General features: G+C 38.8%; 1 protein-coding gene across 2 annotated transcripts in view; it reads left to right on the top strand.

Moving 5' to 3' along the window:
• Positions 1-22,553, top strand: part of SBF2 (SET binding factor 2) — a 479,501-nt gene that overhangs the window by 325,219 nt on the left and 131,729 nt on the right. For both annotated transcript variants that reach the window (XM_032241013.1, XM_032241012.1), the window contains exon 17: positions 22,120-22,188. In XM_032241013.1, coding sequence (XP_032096904.1) covers positions 22,120-22,188 — 69 coding nt within the window. The remainder of the gene's footprint in view (positions 1-22,119; positions 22,189-22,553) is intronic.

Below are 22,553 nucleotides of genomic sequence, written 5' to 3'. Positions count from 1 at the left end.
ATACTCCAGCTCGATTTTCCAGTAGAGTTTGTCTAGAATTGGTATTATTGCTTCCTTAAATATTTGGTGGAATTCACAAATAAAGCCATCCAGGCCTGGATTTTTCTTTATGAGAAGGTTTTTAACTTCAAGTTTAATTATTTTATAGACATGGTATATTAGGGTTATTTATTTTGTAAGAGGTCTTTACCAATTGATATCTTAAAAGGAATTTATTCATTTTGTCTAAGTTGTCCAATATATAGACATAACATGTTAATCCTAGTTCTTCATTATCTTTTTAATATGTGTAGAATCTAGAGTAATGTTATCTCTGTCATTTCTCATGGCTATAATTTGTTGTCTCCCCTTTTTATTCTGTTCAGTTGAACTAGAGAGTTATATATTAAACTTCTCAGAGGATCAGTTTTGGGTTTCACTGATTTTCTCTCTATTGTTTTTATGTTTTCTATTATTGATTTCTACATGAAGTTTTATTTCCTTTCTTCTACTTACTTTATATTTAACTGTTTTTTTGTCCGTTTTCTTAAGGTAGATGCTAAAGTGATTGATTCAAAACCTTTCTTCTTTTCTAACACAGGTATGTAGTGCCATAAATTTCTTACTAAGTACTGCCTTACCAGCAACCAACGAATTTTGATATAATATGTTTTCATTTTTATTCTTTTTTTTTTTTTGAGATGGAGTTTCACTCTTGTTGCCCAGTTTGGAGTACAATGGCGCAATCTCAGCTCACTGCAACCTCCGCCTCCTGGGTTACGATGATTCTCCTACCTCAGCCTCCCAATTAGTTGGGATTACAGGCATGTGCCACTACACCCAGCTAATTTTGTATTTTTAGTAGAGATGGGGTTTCTCCATGTTGGTCAGGCAGATCTTGCACTCCCGCCCTCAGTTGATCTGCCCACCTCAGCCTCCCAAAGTGCTGGGATTATAGGCATGAGCCACCACACCCGGCTCATTTTTATTCATTTTTAAATACTTTCTCATTTCCCTTTTGATTTTCTTTGAACCCTTAGGTTATTTTAAATTATGTTATATAGTTTATATTATAATCCTTGTGTGGATCTTTCAGAGGTTTTTCTCAATACTTTCCAACTTCTATCTTGTTCAGATAACATGCTTCTAAATTTATTGTAAGATGTTTTATGGTCCAGTATATGGTCTATATTGGCAGCTACTTCTTGTGCACTTGAAAAGAATGTGTGTCCTAATATAAGAATTTTGATAGATACAGCGTTATGAAATTTAAGGTAGGGGCCATCCTTTTGGTTTTTTTCCCTACTTAAGATTTTCAGTCTTTCCAATGATAGTTTGTTAAAAGGAAAAAAAAAAAAAAAAAGACAAAATTTTTTTTTTTATTCTTAAGGCTAAACTTCAATTTTGAATTGTCACCAGTGACAAAAAAGGTTTGCAAGTTTCTAATAGCTACAGGAAAATCAAATACAGTCTACCCCAAATATTTTTCTACTTATTCAGTGCAGAAATGACCAAAACTCAGTGTGAAAAGAAAAAAATAAAACAAGGAGACTAAAACATTTTTATAAGCACAGCTTAAGCCAGATTATAGATAGTCTGCAATGAAAACAGCCCAGTTTCATAACAAGGTCAAAGGGGAAAGATCCACATATCAGTCTTTGAGGCTATCTGACTTTGATACCCTTTGAAGTTCAAACTGTTCTCTATAACTGTTTATCTATAACTAATTTCATGGAAAACATGTTATTACGTGATTCCAAACCTCCTTATTTTTTAGCCTGCAGAAACTGACATTTTTTAGTAGCCCTATAACAAGTTCAGAACCCTGATTTGATGTCCCCTGCCATAATTTTCTAAACAGTATTCTAAAAATAGCAACCAAAAGCCTAAGGAAAGGGCAGTTGTGGGAAGAAAAGAGAGAGAATATCATACTTTCTGTAACTTTAGGATTCCAAGATCTACATTTTAAGGGTATTACAGTCTAATGTGACACATGTGGAACTAGATACAACGAGGGGAAATATGTCTAGTCCAAACTGACATATGCTGTTGGTATGACATACACACTGGATGTTGAGGACTTAGTCCAAAAAAGGAGTGTAAAATATCTGATTAGTGATTTTTATATTAGTTTTAAGTTGAATTATCATATTTCAGATGTGCCGGGTTAGATAAAATATATTTAATTACCTGTTTCCTTTTACTATTTTGAATGAGGATACTAGAAAATATTAAATTACACATATGGCTCACATCATACAGATCCTGCTTGACTTAGAGTGGGGTTACATCCTGACAAACTCTTTGTAAGTTGAAAATATCATAAGCTGAAAGTGCACTTAGGCCGGGTGCTGTAGCTCATGCCTATAATTCCATATAATTCCAACACTTTGGGAGACTGAGGAGGGAGGACTGCTTGAACCCAGGAGTTTAAGACCAACCTGAGCAACATAGTGAGACCTCATCTCTATGAAACATACAAAAAATAGCTGGAAATGATGGTGTATACCTGTGTCCCAGCTACTTGGGAGACTGAGGTGAGAGGATTGCCTGAGCCTGGAAGGTGGAGGCTGCAGTGAGCTGTGATCATGCCACTGCATTCCAGCCTGAGTGACAGAACAAGAGCCTGTCTCAATCAGTCAATCAATAAATAAAAATAAGAAAATGCATTTAATACACCTAGCCTACTGAACATCATAGCTTAGCCTAGCCTACTTTAAACATGCTCAGAACACTTACATCAGCCTACAGTTGGGCAGAATCATCTAATACAAAGCCTGTTTTATAATAAATTGTCAAACATCTCATGTAATTTATTGAATACTGTACTAAAAGTAGAAAATAGAATATTGTGTGGGTACTCGAAGTATACTCCGTGCTGAATGCACATCGCTTTCACATCATCTTAAACTCAAAAAATTGTTAAGTCGAACCATCGTAAGTCTGGAACCATCTGTATTTCAGTCAGACATCAGTGCTGTAGAAACCCATGCTCAAACTTTAGCGTAAGACACTAGTCTTGTTTTACTTTACTACCATTCATTTTCCTTTGATCCTGATGATAGAAGCTCCTGGAGTCGTGGTAGATATAAGTAAGAACAATTGAGAACATCAAAGCCATTACAGAGATTTAGCAAAAATTGCTTTTTAATTAATGGAACTAGCATGAAATTCAACCCAAGCTAACAAATCTGGTCCCTAATTCTCTGCCTCACACTTTATACTTCAGTGAAATCCACTTAGTTTGGATTTTATTGCAATATTTGATTGAAATTTAGGTGGCTGTTTGGAGCCAGGAACTAGAGATTCTTTTTTTTAAAGGGTAAAGAAAATCAGTAGGTACAGATACTTTGCCAGTAAGGGGTTACATTCCAAAGGTTACTGCTAAACCCTTCCTCCTGCAATTCACAGCATAATCTCCATGTGCCAGGAGGAGCCTGGCTAGGAAATGGTAACTTAGAAGCATGTATTGCTTTAGAGGCAAGAAAATATGTCCCTTTGTAAATAGCTTTTCTTTCTTTAAGGTTATTTACTCAAACAACTTTTGACAGATTCAGAATTTCACAGCGATAGTAAACAGGGGCCATTATGTTTCTAAGAACTGCATTTAGACTGAAACCATTGTAGCCACATTGTTTGAGAGTCTCATCCATCCCTAAAGTCTGTCTCACTGTAGCTAAAATTCTGCCACTGGATTTAAATTGCTTAGTCTCTCCATTGTAGAGCTCAGCATACCTTGCCTCTTGTTGTTGTTGCTTTTAAATAGGATGTAACCAAAATGTAGGTTTAGTTGCTTGCCAGGTCAGAGTCCAACTAATGAGAGAAATATAGCATAAAGAAAATGACTTTTTATTCTAAAGCTAGTTTAGGGGAAGAAGTACAGCCTTCTTGCCTTAAGAGTACTGCCTCACATTTGGAGCAGAAAGCAGGTGCTTTTAAAAGGGGGGTTTGCATGAATGGCATGCAGGGGAGGAAGTAAGAGGAGGGGATCCACATGACTTGCTTCAGTACCCTATCTACCCGGCATTTGAGCTGGTGACCACTCGTGTCTTTGTAGGCAGAACTAGGTTGTAAAGGTAGCTGAAACTCTCTAGGTAGGAGAAAGTTTCCTAGTGGGCATAGTTTGGGTTTCAGACTGACTGTTGTCTCTCGAGGCAGCCTCCTGGTTGGTGAGAGCTCCACTCTGGAGCTTCTAAGCACATAGTTAAATGAACTTGGTCTGTAGGGAGTGTCTGGTGAAGGGGAGGTAAAAGGTTATAATTGCATTTCTGAAGGGCTAAGTGGGAAGAGGAAAAGAGGGAGAGATGGAGAAAAGAAAAAAAAATAGCTCATCCTGTCTCTCTCAGACAAATGGGGGTGCTCAGTTACAAGGATATGTTTCAAAGCAAGTCCTTTAGTTTTTTCAGTGTACTACAAATGGCCTTTAAATTATAATGGTGTTGGCCTATAATCATAATAACATTTCTTTAAATTTGCTTGAAAGAAAAAAAAATTTGTATTCATATAAATAATGATAAACTAGTTTAATTTTGTAAACCTCTATTGAGGCAAAACATAATGCTTAAAGTGAAAATCAGTAGACCTCATTTTTAATGCAGATATATGTGTAAAAGCTATATATAAGTTATAGTCATAGCTTAAACTAAGAATAACTAAAGAGGCTGGGCACAGTGGCTCACACTTGTAACACCAGCACTTAAGGAGGCTGAGGCAGGCGGATCGCTTGAGGTCATGAGTTCAAGACCAGCCTGGCCGACATGATGAAACCCTGTTTCCACTAAAAATACAAAAATTTTCTAGACATTGTGGCAGACACCTGTAATCCCAGATACTCAGGAAGCTGAAGCAGGAGAATTGCTTGAACCCGGGAGATGGAGGTTGCAGTGAGCCAAGATAAAGCCACTGCACTCCAGCCTGGGTGACAGAGTAAAGCAACATCTCAAAAACAAACAAAAACAAAATAAAACTAAAGAATCGCCAAATAGATACATAGAACAAAATGGGGAGGCCAGAAATAGACCTACATATATATAGGTAATTTATTTTTAACAAAGGCATGATAATTCAAGGGGAAAGCCTAGTCTTTTCAACAGATGGTACTGGAACAGGACTTCCACATGGGAGAAGTGAAATTCAACTCTTAGCTAATATCATTTATAAAAATTAGGTTGTAGACCTAAATATAAGCATTTATGCTATACAACTTCAGAAGAAAACATAGGGGAACTATTTTTGACCTTGGGGTCAAGCAGGGATTTCTTAAAACACAAAAAGCACAAACCATAAAAGAAAAAAAATGATAAATTGGATTTTATCAGAATTTAAACCTTTTTTTACAAAAGATACTGTTGAAAATTAAAATGCAAAGCACACACTAGGAGGAAATATTGGCAAAACCTATCTGTCAAAGGTCTTATATTTTAAATATCTAAAGAATTCTTACAAAATATTAAAACAAGCCACTTGATTTTTATTAAAGATAAAAGTTGAGCAGACAGTTTATCATAGAGGATATATAGATGGTAAATAAGCACATAAAAATTGGTTCAATATCTTAGCCATTAGGGAAATGCAAATTAAACCTGAAAGAGATGCCACTACGCACATACTAGAATGGCTAAAATAAAAACACTGAAAATATCAAGTGCTGACAAGGAAGCAGAGATGCTGGAACTGTCAAATAAAATAGTACAACCTACCTGGAAAACAGTTTGGCAGTTAATCATAAAGTTAAAACATATTCTTACCATGTGACCCAGTCATCTCATTCCTAGGGATTTACCCTGGAAGAAAAAAAAATGAAAACTTACATTAACACAAAAAATGAAAACTTACATTAACACAAAAACAATTATGTGAATATTAATAGCAGCTCTATTTGTAATTCCCAAAACCTGGAAACAACCCATATGTCCTTCAGCAGATGCATGGATAAACAAACTGGTGAATGCATACAATGGAGTACTACTCAGCAATAAAAATGAAGTACTGTGTACTACAGTGTGGATGAATCTCAAAGATGTTGTCATGAGTGAAAGAAACCACTCTCAAAAGGTTATAAAAAGTGCAATTTCATTTACATAACATTCTCAAAAAGACAAAACCATAGTGTCAGGGAAGAGACCAATAGTTACCAGGGACTAGGGGTAGCAGGATGCATGACCATAAACAGATAGCAATGAGAAATGTGGGGAGTGATAGGACTGTTCTATATTCTGAATCTTGGCTGTGATTATATGATCTAATGTAGTTATATGCTAGAATCCATAGAACTATATAGCCAGAAAATAAGTCCACTTTACTGTATATTATTTTTTTTTAATAAAAGAAAATTTTAAGTATTTTTTCTCAGTACTCTGAAAACATTGCTGTTTGTGATTTTCTTTCTTTTTCTAAGTAATTTCAGCTTTTGGATTCGGAGGTACATGTGCAGGTTTGTTACACAAGTATATTGCATGATGCTGGGGTTTGGGATACAAATTGATCCCATCACCCAGGTAGTGAGCATAGTACCCAACAGTTTTTCAACTCTTGCCCCCTTCCTTCCCTACCGCCTTGGTAGTGCCCGGTGTGATTTTCTATCATCTAACGTTGTTGAGCTTCCCTCCCACCCCCCCCACCCCGGCTAATTCTTGTTTCTTTGTAGATGAACTGCTTTCTCTCTCTGTGTGTGTCTCTCTCTCTCTGACAGCTTTTAGAATCTTTTCTTTATCACTGGTGTAATGAAATTGCACTGCAATATGTCTCAGTATACAGTAGTTCTCTTTCATTTGTTTTATGTGGACTGTCTGCCTCTGAAGACAAAATTTTTAAAATCATTTCTTTTACTTTACCCCATGTGCCTTACCTATTCACTGTTTCCAGTACTCCTGTTAGGTATATTTTAGAAGCTTTTACTTCATCCTCTATATTTCATAATTTTTTTTAATTCCTAAATATAGAAGTAAAATAAAAGAACACATGAGAAAATTTTCTTCAAGCCCTTCCATTGCATTTTAATTGTAACAATTATGTTTTTAATTGGTTTTTCATAGCTGTATATTTTTAAACTCTCTTGAGGATATTATTTATAACTTATTAGAGGGTTTCTTTTTCCTGAATTATGTTTCCACAGATACCATTTTTATATTCAGTGCAATATCATATTGCACTTAATAGGTGAGACAACATTGGGATTTCAAGCACAAATACTGGAGTAAGACTACCCAGATTCAAATTCTGGCCCTGCCATTTTTGATCATGTAATCTCAGGCAAATAATTAAACGTCTGAGAGGCTCAGTTTCTTCATCAACAAAAAGGACATAATTTCAGTATCTTATCTAATTGAGACATTGTGAAGATTAAATGAAGTATTATCTGTAAATTCATACTTAGAATATGTGTGATACTTAGTAAACACTTAATAAACGTTAGCTATTATTACCATAAGCCAGATGCAGTGTTCTAGTTTCCAGGCATATAGTTGAAACTGACTTGGTCCATTCACTCAAAGAACTTAAAATAAAGCTTGATATTGTTTGTCAAGCCTAGCATTCACCTTCTATCTCAATGGGTGTCACTGTACATATAAGTAACAATGGTGTTCAAAACTGTGATACATCCTTTATGGTTTTTTTGTTTTGTTTTGTTTTTTGAGACGGAGTCTCCCAGGCTGGAATGCAGTGGGATGATCCCGGCTCACTGCAACCTCTCCCTCCTGGGTTCAAGCAATTCTCCTGCCTCAGCCTCCTGAGTAGCTGGGATTATAGGCGTGCAGCACCATACTCAGCTAATTTTTGTATTTTTAGTAGAGACGGGGTTTCACCATGTTGGCCAGGCTGGTCTAGAATTCCTGCCCTCATGATCTGCCCGCCTCGACCTCCCAAAGTGCTGGGATTACAGGCGTGAGCCACCACCCAGCCTGTTTTGTTTTTTTGTTTGTTTGTTTTTGGATTTTCGTTTTTTTTGTTTGTTTGTTTGTTTTTTTGAGACAGAGTTTCACTTTTGTGTCCTAGGCTGGAGTATAATGGCACAATCTCGGCTCACCACGACCTCCACCTCCCAGTTCAAGTGATTCTCCTGCCTCAGCCTTCCTAGTAGCTGGGATTACAGGCATGCACCACTACCACACCTGGCTAATTTTGTATTTTTTTTTTTAGTAGAGATGGAGTTTCTCCATGTTGGTCAGGCTGGTCTCAAACTCCCAACTTTAGGTGATCTGCCCACCTTGGCTTCCCAAAGTGCTAGGATTACAGATGTGAGCCGCCTTGCCTAGTCTTTTTTCTTTTTAAGATGGAGTTTCTCTCTTGTTGCCTGGGCTGGAATGTAATGGCACAATCTTGTCTTACCACAACCTCTGCCTCCCGGGTTCAAGCGATTCTCCTGTCCCAGCTACCTGAGTAGCTGGGATTACAGGCATGCACCACCAAGCCTAGCTAATTTTGTAATTTCTTTTTCCTAGAGGCAGGGTTTCTCCATGTTGGTCAGGCTGGTCTCAAACTCCCAACCCAGGTGATCTACCTGCCTCCGCCTCCCAAAGTGCTAGGATTACAAGGCGTGAGCCAATGTGCCTGTCCTCCTTTATTGTTTTATAGGTTTATTTAGTGGTAAAATATAACCTGAGGCTGAAGCTGTAATAAAATTCTTTTACCTATTTTTTGCTTAACATTGTACTTGGAAAGAATGGAGAAATATGGGGGCAGCCATATGAAGGTACCAAGGAGAAAGCATGTAAATGACAAAACAAAGCATGGAAGGGCTTATTCAGCCATATTAGATATGGCTGATGTAGAATAGAAGTATGATGTAGAATAAGAAGTATGGTGTAGATTAGAAGATGATAAACTAAATAGGTCGACTAGAGCTGCAGCTTGTAGAAGGGGCGCATATGATAGGGTGTGTATAGAGGTGTATCCGTACCATGGAGGCCTAGTAAGCCTGGCAGAAGAGTTTGGTCGTTATTCTGTAATGGTCAGAAAATAGCGGTATTTTTGAACAGGAGAATAATATGATGTAAAGAGGAATTTGTGCTTTTAATTTTTGTCCTTATGTAGAAGATGCAAGTGTTTTCAATGTTTTGGGCAACTGAAAATATCTTTTTTCTGAGCTGTGTCTAATCTAAACTCTAAAGGAAAGTCAGTTCTGTAACACATTGTTCCTTTCAATCTAATTTTTTCTTTAATGTTTAAATATAACATTTTTTAGAGATTCCAGAGTTTTATCAAACTGGAATGTTGACCACAACAGTTCAAAGTTATCTAGGTTAAAAGTATGAAGTAATTGAGGATAATGGGAAATTAAGATTGCCGGGTTCACTCTTTAGCTGTAGCAGGAAAATTAAAGGTAAATTACAAAGCAAAGTTCAGAATACAAAATGTATAAGTATTCATGACCATGCAAGTTTATAAAATGCCTGGTATGTTTACTGCTACAATGCTAATATTTGGCCAAAGCACAGGGGACTTCAGGATGTATATTTATGGACTGATTCCCCAACAGATAACTGCACAATTCTGGAATGCTGTTGCTGTGTCAATAATTGTAGACTTACGTTCTAAAAATTTTCCCTTTCAACCTAATTAACTTAAAATGTCTCTAATGTGATTTCCAAAGAATTTTATATTTATATTTTGCAATCAGTATTTGACTGTCGCACAGGTTTTAGACATGCACTACAATGCGTAAACATTTTGCAAGATAATAAATAGCGCCTACTTGTCTAAATGTTTTATGATTGCCTATTCCCTGCTAACTGGTAATGGATTGAAATTCCCCATTGTTTAATATTTTTAATTTGTCGGAAATTATTATAAATGAGTGTGTAGGGCTTCATATCACAGCTGTTGTCATTTAAAGTTTGGACAGTGTCATTACAAATGAAACCCTGCTGTGAAATTAAAGTCAAAAGGCATCTTGGCATCCCAACCATTTCCTTGGGAGAAGATTACAGCTCAAGTCTGTTGAACTTTATTGCCTTGGGCCTCATGACAGTCGTCAGAAACATGCAAAGCATTTCTGTTAAAGAAATTCAGATGTGCTAGGACACAGATGACATTCTTGTGCATAACGGTGTCCCAAGGGGGTGAGGAATAAGTCAGGAAGAAAAAGATGATTCACACTTTTTGCTGCATTCTGGAATTATACATAAAATCCACAAAGAAGATGGAGACCTTGCAGTGATTACCACAGAGGAAAAAGGTGTGGTGTTTTTCTACATGGCCTGACTGTATTTTATTTTATTTATTTTTGAATAGCAAATAGTTTATTGGTAAGCACATGGTTTCAACATGAATAATAAATTCACGTGAACAGAAGACAATAATTAATTCAAAAGAATAAATCCTTACTAATCATCAGAAAATCTGTGGCCATTAGGGCTGGCACGTAAAAGTCCAAAATCACTCAGAGACCAAATCTTAAAGAAGATTCATCCTCTTATTCGTCCATATGGAATAGGTCCATAGTACCTAGAATCTATAGAATTCTGTAGATTATCACCTTCTAACCAAACATGACCCATTGGCTCTGTAGAGAATATTAAAATCAACTGAAATATTACTTTGAAGGCAGTCATTACCTTGGAGTCATGTTTAGGTTTTTATTTTAAAATACAGTCAGACCTGTGTCCTCGTTGAGGGTCCTCAGGGTTCTTTGGGGCCTGAGGATTCCTGAAATCATGAAGCATCCACATATGCTTTGAGACATACTTCATTATTATTATTATTTTCTGGAGGCCCTGCGACTTCCCTAAAAATTTTTAATATTCTCTTTGAAGGAAGTTCTCATTGATTCATATTTCTTTTCTCCCCCTCCTTTCTCACAGACATTCATTTCCAGAGGTTTGACTGAGGGAGAGATGTTACTGTTTTAACAGTCACTCTTTTTATGTCTAAAACTATGCTCTTTAATGTAAAACAAAAGATTACTTGGTCTAACTTAAAATCTCTCTAACCAGTAACTGAGCTCCAACAAAGGTCCCCACAGAGACATCATGAAAGAACATCATTGTCCCTCTAATTTAAGGATGTATCTTAGTCAGCCATTAATTTATCTCATCCCTTTAAAATGCATTCTTATTTGTCATCCCTGTTCCCCCTTGGGATAAATAGATTCTTGAGTTCATTAGCTACAGCATGCCTAGCACATAGTAGATACTCAATAAATATTCGGTGAATAAATGAAAATTGTTATTCAAAGGAAAATCCTAATTACTCTCAATGCTCGTTCTGGAAATCCAAGACCTAGTAAGATCATTTGTACCATTCTTCTTTCAGCTTTGTATGACATTCAAAAAGGCATATCACTCGTTCAAAAACTTGCCATAAATATTGATAACTGCTTCTTATTCACCGCTATAAAAATGCCATTAAGGCCGGGCGCGGTGGCTCACACCTGTAATCCCAGCACTTTGGGAGGCCGAGGCGGGTGGATCACGAGGTCAAGAGATCGAGACCATCCTGGTCAACATAGTGAAACCCTGTCTCTACTAAAAATACAAAAAATCAGCTGGGCATGGTGGCGCATGCCTGTAATCCCAGCTACTCAGGAGGCTGAGGCAGGAGAATTGCCTGAACCCAGGAGGCGGAGGTTGCGGTGAGCCGAGATCGCGCCATTGCACTCCAGCCTGGGCAACAAGAGCGAAATTCCGTCTCAAAAAAAAAAAATGCCATTAAATTGCTATAGTCTAGTAAAAAGACAGACAAGTAAATAGGTAATCATAATAGAGTGTGATATGCTAAGCATTTCTTGGCCTCAGTGATAACAACATTTAGTGAGTACTTACTATGTACTAGGTACAATTTTAAGTATTTTACATGTATTAATGATTTTTAACTTAATTGCATTGTGATCTGACAGTTGTATCTATATGATTCAAAACATTTTGAAATTTACTGATAGTTTTTGTTTTGTTTTGTTCTTGAGATGGAGTCTTGTTTTGTCACCCAGGCCGGAGTGCAGTGATGCAATCATGGCTCACTATAGCCTCCACCTGCTGGGCTCAAGTGATTCTCCCACCTTAGCCTCCCAAGCATCTGAGAGTACAAGCACATGCCACCACACCCAACTAATTTTTAATTATTTGTAGAGATGAGGTCTTACTATCACTCAGGCTGGTCTTGAACTCCTGAGCTCAAGTGATCCTCTCACCTCAGCCTTCCAAAGTCCTGTGATTACAGGTGTGAGCCATTGCACCCAGCCGTGATACTTATTTTTAGACCAGTATGAGGTCATTTTTTTAAAATCCATGTGAACAGTTCTGGGTGCACTTTTAGAGTACAGTGTCTATTAGAGCAAGCAAGTTTTTGTATACAGTATTCTATACATATCAGCCCTAACTTTTGAAGTATTTCTTTCAGTCTACTGTATGATGACTGATTTTTCTACCTGCCTGACCTATCAATTACTGACAGAGGTATATTAAAATATTTTAACGTAATTGTAAATTTATCTATTTTGCATTTTACATCTGTCAGTTTTTGCTTTGTATGTTTTTTTTTTTTTTTTAGACGGAGTTTCGCTCTTGTTACCCAGGCTGGAGGGCTGGAGTGCAATGGCGCAATCTCGGCTCACCGCAACCTCCGCCTCCTGGGTTCAGGCAATTCTCCTGCCTCAAACTCCTGAGTAGCTGGGATTACAGGAACACGCCACCATGCCCCGCTAATTTTTTGTAGTTTTAGTAGAGACGGGGTTTCACTATGTTGACCAGGATGGTCTCGATCTCTTGACCTCGTGATCCACCCGCCTCGGCCTCCCAAAGTGCTGGGATTACAGGCGTGAGCCACCGCACCCGGCCTTGCTTTGTATGTTTTAAGGCTAAGTTACTAGGTTTATACACATTTATTATAGCTTTCTGGTAGATTGATCTATTTATTATTATGTAATGCTTCATTTTATCCCTAGTAACGCATATTGCCTTGAAGAATATTTTGCAATCTGATTTTATTTATTCATTTATTTATTTATTTTGAGTCTTTTTTTTTTTTGAGTCTTGCCTTTCACCAGATTGGAGTGCAGCGGTGCAATCTCAGCTCACTGCAACCTCTGCCTCCCTGGTTCAAAAGATTCTCCTGCCTCAGCCTCCTGAGTAGCTGGGTTTACAGGCACGTGCCACCATACCCAGCTTATTTTTGTATTTTTAGTAGAGACAGGATTTCACAGTGTTGGCCAGAATGGTCTAGATCTCCTGACCTGGTGATCCACCCACCTGGGCCTCCCAAAGTGCTGGGATTACAGGCATGAGCCACCACACCTGGCCTATAGTCTGATTGTTAATATAGCTACCCTGTGGTATTTGCCTGGTTCATATTTTTTCATCCTTTAAATGCTGTGAATCCTTACGTTTTATATATATATATTATTTATTTATTTATAAGCAACAAATATTTAGATTCTGGTTTTTAGATTCAGTGTCAATGTTTGTTTTTTAACTAGAACATTTGGTCCATTTGTGCTTTTGTATTTGTTACAAGTAGTTAGGCATGAGTGGGGCAGGAGAAGGCTGTCCCCCACCCACTGGGAATGTTAGTTGATTGTTGGGCAGTTATCATATTGCCTCTCTAAAAGTGATAAATGTCAGCTGGCACTAGGGAGAGGCCATTTGCTGATTGTCCACACTTGGTGCACTAAAGTGTTAATTGAATGCAGGCATCAGGGAGAAGCAACTTCCTGGGCATGCGCATTAAGAGACAAAGTGGCAGAGTATGACCTTCCAGGGGCACACCACACAAAAAGGGAAGAAAGCCACAGATGGGCATGCATTTGACTTCCTGAACACAATGCGTATGCTTACCTCCCAGGTGTAAGGAGAGCACTGCCCGTATGAGTAGCCCAGCCTAAGGGAAGAATCATGGGAAAGGGGCCAGTGTATAAAATGCTAGGATCAAAGTTAAACATGGCACTTGACCTTCACGTGCCTGCTTGGGTCTCTTCCCAGCAATATTTCATTTCTTTCCTACTCTAAAGCCTTTTAAAATAAACTTCCACTCTTGCTCTGAAACTTGCCTCGGATTCTTTTTCTGCCTTATGCCCCTCAGTCCAATTGTTTCTTCTGAGGAGGCAAGAACTGAGGTTGCTGCAGACCCATATGGATTCACCATCGGGAACTTGGATGCCTTGATGGTAACATACTTGGTGCTGTGAGACTCAGATATTTGCCACCACTAACATATTTATTCCCATCATCTTTTTGTTTTGAGAAGGAGTCTCGCTCTGTCACCAGGCTTGAGTGCAGTGGCGTAATCTTGGTTTACCACAACTTCCGCCTCCTGGGTTCAAATGATTCTCCTGCCTTAGCCTCCCAAGTAGCTGGGATTACAAGTGTGCGCGACTGCACCCAAATACTTTTTGTATTTTTAGTAGAGACACAGGGTTTCACCATGTTGGCCAGGATGGTCTGGATCCCTTGACCTCGTGATCCGCCCACCTCAGCCTCCCAAAGTGCTGGAATTACAGGTGTGAGCCACTGTACTTGGTCCCATCTTATGTTTTTCTTTTCTGATTGTTTCTCTTTTCTGAGTTTCTTTTTCCTCTTCTTTGTTTTCCCTTGGGTTCAGGTTTGTTGGATTTTTTTTTTTTTCTACTATTCCATTTTTTCCTCCACTACTTTGGAAGTTGCAACCCACTCTATTTCTATTTCTTTGGTGATAATATAGAAATTTTTAAATGCTTACTTAATTTATTGCAATCTAACTCCAGTCCACTTTCTTGCAAAGTCTATGCTACCGTGGTTGTATAGTTTATTTTGTCGTTCTTTGCTATCAAAAGACAAAATTTTCATGGTTTTATACAGTCAGTGTGTGTTTAGATTTACCTGCATATTTATCTCTCTTTTTGACCCAGTTATTTTCCTACATCTCAGACTTTCTATCTGGTATCACAGGTGGCTTTAGAGATCCCAGGATTATTGCCATTCTTGTTAATGGAAAACCAAATCTATAAAGTATTTTAAAGAGGCTTATTCTGACCCAATAGGAGTGACCACAGCCCAGCAGTTGGGTTGCAATTTAGTTTTATATATTTTAGGACGACAGAAATTGTAGGTAAAATTATAAATCAATACATGGTAGGTGTACCTTGATTATCCTAAAGGGGTGGGATATCTTGGGGGGTGGTGGCTTACAGGTCATAGGTGAATTCAAAGATTTTCTGATTGGCTACTGATTGAAAGAGTTACGTTTTGTAGAAAGACTTGATGTCAGTAGAAAGGAATGCTTGAGTCAAGATAAGGGGTTTGTGGAGGTCAAAGCACTTATTATGTAGATGAAGCCTCAGAGGTCTTATCCCTCAGAGAGAATATGTGGTAAATGTCTCTTTTGAGACCATAAAAGTGTCAGACTCCCAGCTAATCTCTCCAACCTAGCGAGAAAGTCCTAGAAAGGGAAGGCCTGGCTGCATTAATGGAGATTCTGTACAGATGCAAATTTCCCCCACAACAGATTACTTTGCAGGGCCATTTCAAAACATGTCAAAGAAAAATATTCTGATTTCCTTCAGGGTCTCCTATCTATCATGTGATGCTGTATCAGAGTCAGGTTGGAAAGGAAGCCGCTTTATGCTGGGATAATTTTAAAAACCTGTTTTTATGCCTATGATCCCAGCACTTTGGGAGGCTAAGGGTGGGAGAGTCACTTGAGTTCAGGAGTTTGAGACCAGCTTGGCCAACATGGTGAAACCCCATCTCTACAAAAATACAAAAATTAGCCTGGCATGATGGCTCATGCCTGTCTTCTCAGCTACTCAGGAGGCTGAGGTGGGAGATCACCTGAGCCAAGGAGGTCATGGCTGCAGTAAGCCCACATTGCACCCCAGCACTCCAGCCTCCAGAGTGAGACCGGGTCTCAAAAAATAAAAATAAAAAATAAATAAAACCCCATTTAATGAGATTTTATGGTTTGTGGGGTGTGACTTAACCCCTGGCTTGCATGGCCTTGTGTTTATAATCTGTTATGTTATTGCTACAAAGAGTCTGTTTTTTCAGATCTGTATTTTTACCTAAACACCGAAAGGGAGGGGCATAATGAGGCGTGTCTGACCTCCCTTCCTCTTATGTCCAGGAATTCAGTTCTGTAGGTGTCCCTGGGATCCCTTTGGCCAGCGGTCTATTCAACTAGTTGTGGGGCTCAGGATTACATTTTTGGTTTATATTCTCCTAATGGGCGTCCTACCTTCAGCAAGTGCTAGTCTTTGTGTCCTATCCCTTGAGTCTCTTGAGTTCAAAACTAATACGAAAATTTGCTCACCAACAGTTCCAAAGTTAAAATTTAGCTTCAGTGCTCTGTTTATCTTTCCAAGTTTCTACTTACGTTTTGATCTGCATGTTCTTTGCTGTCTTGCCAATTCATTGCTTTATATTAAGGATTTTAAAATATTTTATCTATCATTTAAAATTATTTTTAGAAAAATTGCCTGTTAGAATATGAAAACAACCATAAGTCAAGTAAAAATCCATAACTAAATTTTAAAATTATCTTTTAGGCTGGGTGTCATGGCTCATGCCTGTAATCCCAGCATTTGGTGAGGCAGAGGCAGAAGGATCCTTGAAGCAGGAGTTCAAGACCAACATGGACAACATAGTGATACCCTGTCTCTACAAAAAAATTAAAAATTAATTGGATGTGGTGGCGTGTGCCTGTAGTCCCAGCTCCTCAGAAGGCTGAGGCAGGAGGATTGCTTGAGCCCAGGAGTTCAGGGCTGCAGTAGACTATGATTGTGCCACTGCACTCCAGCCTAGGTGACAGAGCAGGATCCTGTCTCTAAGTAATTATTTTTTTAAATTTTGTTTAATGATCTTTTGGTTGGAATTCTCTCACGGGATTTTTGGCAATCTCAAATCATCATTTTCCAAAATATATTCTACAACTGCTTTTTTAAAAAAATAGCCAGTGGAATTAAGTTTACAAAGTCATGTTATAAGTAAAAGTTTGGCCGGGCGCAGTGGCTCATGCCTGTAATCCCAGCACTTTGGGAGGCCTAGGCGGGTGGATCACGAGGTCAAGAGATCAAGACCATCCTGGTCAACATGGTGAAACCCCGTCTCTACTAAAAATACAAAAACATTAGCTGGGCATGGTGGCGCGTGCCTGTAATCCCAGCTACTCAGGAGTTTGAGGCAGGAGAATTGCCTGAACCAACCCAGGAGGCGGAGGTTGCGGTGAGCCGAGATCGCGCCATTGCACTCCAGCCTGGGTAACAAGAGTGAAACTCGATCTCAAAAAAAAAAAAAAAAAAGTAAAAGTTCGATGCCACAAAGGAAATAGCACTTGAAGATAAATCTTCTCAACAAAGCAGTTTACTTCTATAGAATGGTGTGGCTCATGGATGGAGCACTGGTGGCTGCAAGCTTGCACAAGGGGGGAAGGGGTACTTATGCCTGACGGGGGTCGTCCCTACTGCTGTGTCATTCCCCTGTTGGCTAGGGTTAGACCAGACAAGCTAGACTAATCCCAATTGGCTATTTTAAAGATAGCAGGGGTCCAGCTGGAGTGGCAGGGTGGGTGATCGGGGAAGGATGGTTACTGGCAGGTCAGAGCAGGTAGCCAGGGGTGACCTAGGTCAAAGAAGGTGACTGGAGCAGGTGACTGGGATGATTCAGGGTGGAGCCAGGGGGCCGAGCGAACAGATGGGAACTACTGATTAGAACTGGTGGAAAAGGTTGTTTACTGGAATCACAAGGAAGTTAAACTTTAAAATATAAAATTAAAAAATAAGAGAGCTGAACATACTGACATACTGATTCTTTGAAGAGAAACTTGGGGTTCACTGTAACATGCTACATACCAAATTATCTTCATAGAGTCATAGTTTAAAACCCTGCAAGATCCTGCATTTTTGTTTTTAAAAAAAAAAAAAAGAAAGAAAGAAAGGGAAAACCTTGTTTAATTTTGTTTACCCAGCATTTTCCCAATTCCCCCCAAGTAACAGCTATCAGTATTCCATAGAGCTAGTATTTGCAGAATAGATTAAAGAGCTCTCTCCACTCACCCTCCCCCTGTCATAAAAAATACTCAGGAAGTCCTGAGTCTTCCTTGCAGAACCAAGCTTCTTTTTCCTCATATGTTTTATCTGATGATATCATCAGGGATCTTGCTGTTTAATATAATTTTAGATATTTGCTTTTTATGATGTATTCAGGGTCTAACTCTGCCTTAGAAATGGGGACCATATTGACTACCAGATGTATCTCAAAGTCCTCAGTCTACTAGTGATGTTTCTTCTTCCTCTCTCTCCTCCACTGGATTTTCCCTTTCAGTGTACTCCGGACCCTTCTAATTCTCAAGAATCAAAGTACTGGATAAAATCTCATCATTCATCTAGTCAAGCCCTATTGAGATTCATTAAACAATAAATTTAGATGTAATAACTCTTCAAGTGGCTTTTTTTTTTTTTTTTTTTAGACAGTGTCTCTTCTTTCTGTGTCATCCAGGCTGGAGTGTCGTGGTATGATCATAGTTCACTGCAACCTCAAACTCCCAAGCTCAAGCAATCCTCCCGTCTCAGCCTTCCAAGTAGCTGGGACTACAGGCATGCACCGTCATGCCTGGCTTTTCATTTTTTTTTATTTTTTGTAGAAGCAGAGTCTGTGTTGCCCAGGCTGATCTTAAACTCCTGGGCTCAAGCAGTCCTCCTGCGTTGGCCTCCCAAAGTACTGAGATTATGAGCATGAGCCTGCACACCCAGCCCAAGTGGATATTTTATTGCTCTCCTTTCCAACCTTGAAGATTTATAGTCAGGGACTTTTGTTCTACTCACCTTGTCCCTAATATTGTCAGAAGTCATCAGTGACCTCTTATATTCACCAGTTTCTCATGGGTTTTTTGTGTGTGTTTTTGTTTTTGTTTTCCAATCTTCATTTTACTAAACTTCCTCTAAAGCATGTAACACTATTGGTCATTACCTCTTAACATCTATGATACCATTTTCACCAGTTCTTTTTCCACATCTTGATTTTCCCTCACTCCCTTTACATAAATATATATCTTTCCCAGGTTTCTGCCTTAGCTCCTTTTTCTCATTATTCTCCTTATGTTTATTCCTTTATTTATTCACTTACTCATTTCTTCAATAAACATTTAGTCAAAATGATGAGTTAGTTAAAAGTATTATTTTTAGCATAATATAGGAAGCTTGAACCTATCTTTTACTTTTTTGTTTTTAATTGGGCCACAGAATATGATCCATTTGAGAATGACTGCAAGGATTTACCAGGTCTCTCTCTGTTGCCCAGGCTGGAGTGCAATGGCGCCATCTCGATTCACTGCAACCTCTGTCTCCCAGGTTCAAGCGATTCTACTGCCTCAGCCTCCTGAGTAGCTGGGACTACAGACACAGGCCACCGTGCCTGGCTAATTTTTTGTATTTTTTGTAAAGACAGGGCTTCACCAGGTTGCCCAGGCCAGTCTCAAACTCCTGAGCTCAGGTGATCACCTGCCTTGGCCTCCCAAAGTGCTGGGATTACAGACATGAACCACTGTGCCCAGCCTTATAATCCATTATTGTTTCAGTAGTCATTGCAATAGAACATGCAGTAAATTCCAAACTGTTTTTCAGAATTGACAGTACATGAAATTCAATTGAAAACTCTTTTAGTTGATCCTAGTACCAAAAGTACTCGTGCAAGAAAGTGTTTTCCTTTTTCCTCAGGTCAGTACTACACCCTCCCCATCCACAGCAGTATTTTGAAATAGGCAAAGATTATCTGTGGTATAGTCTCACTTTCCCTTCTGACTCTTCCTCCTGTTTTCTAGAGTGCTTGTCTCTGGCACTAGTGTACTTAGGCAGCTCTAAGCCTTATGCTGCTCTCCTGGTCAGGTCTGTTCTCACCACTCTCACACTCCAAATTGGTACTGGAAGTTCAGATAATCCATATTTTCTACCCAAGAATAAAAGGAAAGCAATCAAGTACAAAAGGCAGTGTCTAAAGGAAAAAACACCACACTAATAGGTAGATAAATCTAGATTCCAGTTGTGGCTCTGTGGCTGACATCTATGCCTCTTTAATCTGGAAAGTGGAGGAATTACACTGGAATAATTGATGTCTAAGGTCCCAGCTCTATAAGTTTAAAATCAATTCATGCAAACATATAACATAACTGATGGATGAGGAGTTTTGATAGAGATAGCTACATTGTCTAAGGTTAGGGCTTTAATTATTATTCTTGGCCCTCTAAGGAGATCAGTTTCAGCTTTTGCAGTCATTGTGGACACTGTTCTGGATTCTGGCCACATTGGACCCCACTACCAGACAGAGCAAAGACTGGTTAATGTAACTATATGAAAGTATCTATCCACTTGGCACAGTGGCTCACACCTGTAATCCCAGCACTTTGGGAGGCTGAGGCAGGCGGATCACTTGAGGTCAAGAGTTCGACACCAGCCGGGCCAACATTGTGAAACGCTGTCTCTACTAAAAATACAGAAATTGGCCAAGTATGGTGGCAGATGCCTGTCATACCAGCCACTTGGGAGGCTGAAGCATGAGAATTGTTTGAACCCAGGAGGTGGAGGTTGCAGTGTGCCAAGATCATGCCACTGCACTCCAGCCTGGGTGGCAGAGCAAGACTCCATCTCAAAAAAAAATTATCTGTCTAGCATAGTGTCCTTGCGGTTGATCTATGCTGTAGCATGTGTCAGAATTTCTTTTTAAGGCTGACTATTCCTTGCATCTATGTGTATGTGCTTGTATTCCATGTTTTGTTTATTCACTGATCTGTCGACAAGACACTTGGGTTGCTTTTACCTTTTGCCTGTTGTGAAAAATGCTTCTGTGAACATGAATATATAAAAACCTGTTTGAGTTCTTGCTTTCCATTCTTTTGGATATATGCCCGGAAAAAGAATAGTAATATACAGTAATTCTATATTTCTTTCTTTTTTTGCATGTGGGGAATTGCTATACTGTTTTCCACAGTCACTGTGCCATTTTACATTCCCACTGAGATTTCTTGACCCTCCTATTCATCAGCATTTCACTCAGTGGGTTTTAGAATCAGAATCAGTGATATATCTTATCTGATTTTTTTTGCCCTTTTTTATTTTTTTTTTAGCTGGAGTCTCACTCTGTTGCCCAGGCCGGAGTGTGGTGGCCTGATCTCAGCTCACTGCAACCTCCGCCTCCCGGGTTCAAAAAATTTTCCTGCCTGATCCTCCCAAGTAGCTGGGAGTACAGGTGCCCACCACCATGCCCGGCTAATTTTTGTATTTTTAGTAGAAACAGGGTTTCACTATGTTGGCCAGGCTGGTCTCAAACTCCTGACCTCAGACAATCTGCCTGCCTCAGCCTCCCAAAGTGCTGGGATTACAGGCATGAGCCACCATGCCTGGCCTGCAAGATACCCTTTTTATATAACAATAAGAAAGAAAAAATACCTCCAGTCAATTATAAGGTGATCCCAATCTCAGAAATGTTAAAATATGCAAAAAATGTATCTTAGACTCAGTGGAATACAGTTGGTAAACAAACTAAAACCCCCTTCAAAAAATGTTTTGTGTAAGTTATACAACTTAACACAATCTTTGTAGAGCAGGAAAGTAAAGGTAGCTACTCAGCAATAGTGTTTGAAAATACCTGTCTCAAATGTACTTTTACATTATTTATGTATGTATGTATGTATGTATGTATTTATTTATTTAATTTATTTTTGAGATTGAGTTCATTCTTGTTGCCCAGCCTGGAGTGCAATGGTGCGATCTCGGCTCACTGCAACCTCCCCCTCCCAGGTTCAAGCAATTCAAGCCTCCCGAGTAGCTGGGACTACAGGTGCATGCCATCATGCCCAGCTAATTTTTGTGTTTTTAGTAGAGATGGAGTTTCACCATGTTGACCAGGATGGTCTCAATCTCCTGACCTCATGATCCGCCCGCCTCGGCCTCCCAAAGTGCTAGGATTACAGGCATGAGCCACCGCACCCAGCCCTTTTACCTTATTTATAAAAGAAAGGGCTTCATGGACAGTTTTTTCCCCTAAAACTTACCTAGCTGTGCCTTACCTAGCTGGGCAATCTAGAATAAAAGTATAAACCCCTCCCATTGAATCCTCTGCAAAATAAAAATAAAAAGATAAAACCTCATATGACAGTAAATAATGTATCCCAGATGTTGGTTCCCATATATTTGTGATTTCTGGTAAATATCCTAATGCTCATTTGTCTTTGTTTTGCTTAAAGGATTGTTCAAGCTTAGAAGAATATAACATTGCCGCAGCATTACTTCCTTTGACCAGTGCATTCTATAGGGTAAGTTTCATTGGTCCATATATAAGCTTGTTATGATTTACATAAATGTATTCAGTTTGATTTATTATGGAACTACATGAATCCTATCCTCTTAGTAGTATGCCTAAGATATATCTGTGGTTATATTTGTTATAACATTTACTGCATGCTATGTGTAGGAAATTTAATATAGAACACTAAATCATCTCCTAAAATAACACCCACACCTATTACATGCCTGCCTTAATTTTCTTAATAGCACTTTATAATAACTGAATTTATGTTATGTATTGGTTTGTTTACATGTTTTTTCTCCATCACAGAAAGTAGATTCTGTGAGGCTGGGATATTGTCTGTCCTCTTTTCTGCTATATCCCAGTGCCACT

The sequence above is a fragment of the Sapajus apella genome, unplaced genomic scaffold (assembly GCF_009761245.1).
Source record: "Sapajus apella isolate SASKATOON/1434 unplaced genomic scaffold, GSC_monkey_1.0 scaffold47, whole genome shotgun sequence".
Classification (NCBI taxonomy): Eukaryota; Metazoa; Chordata; class Mammalia; order Primates; family Cebidae; genus Sapajus; species Sapajus apella.
Note: the sequence above shows the minus strand (reverse complement) of the source record. Positions and strands in the feature narration are given on the sequence as shown.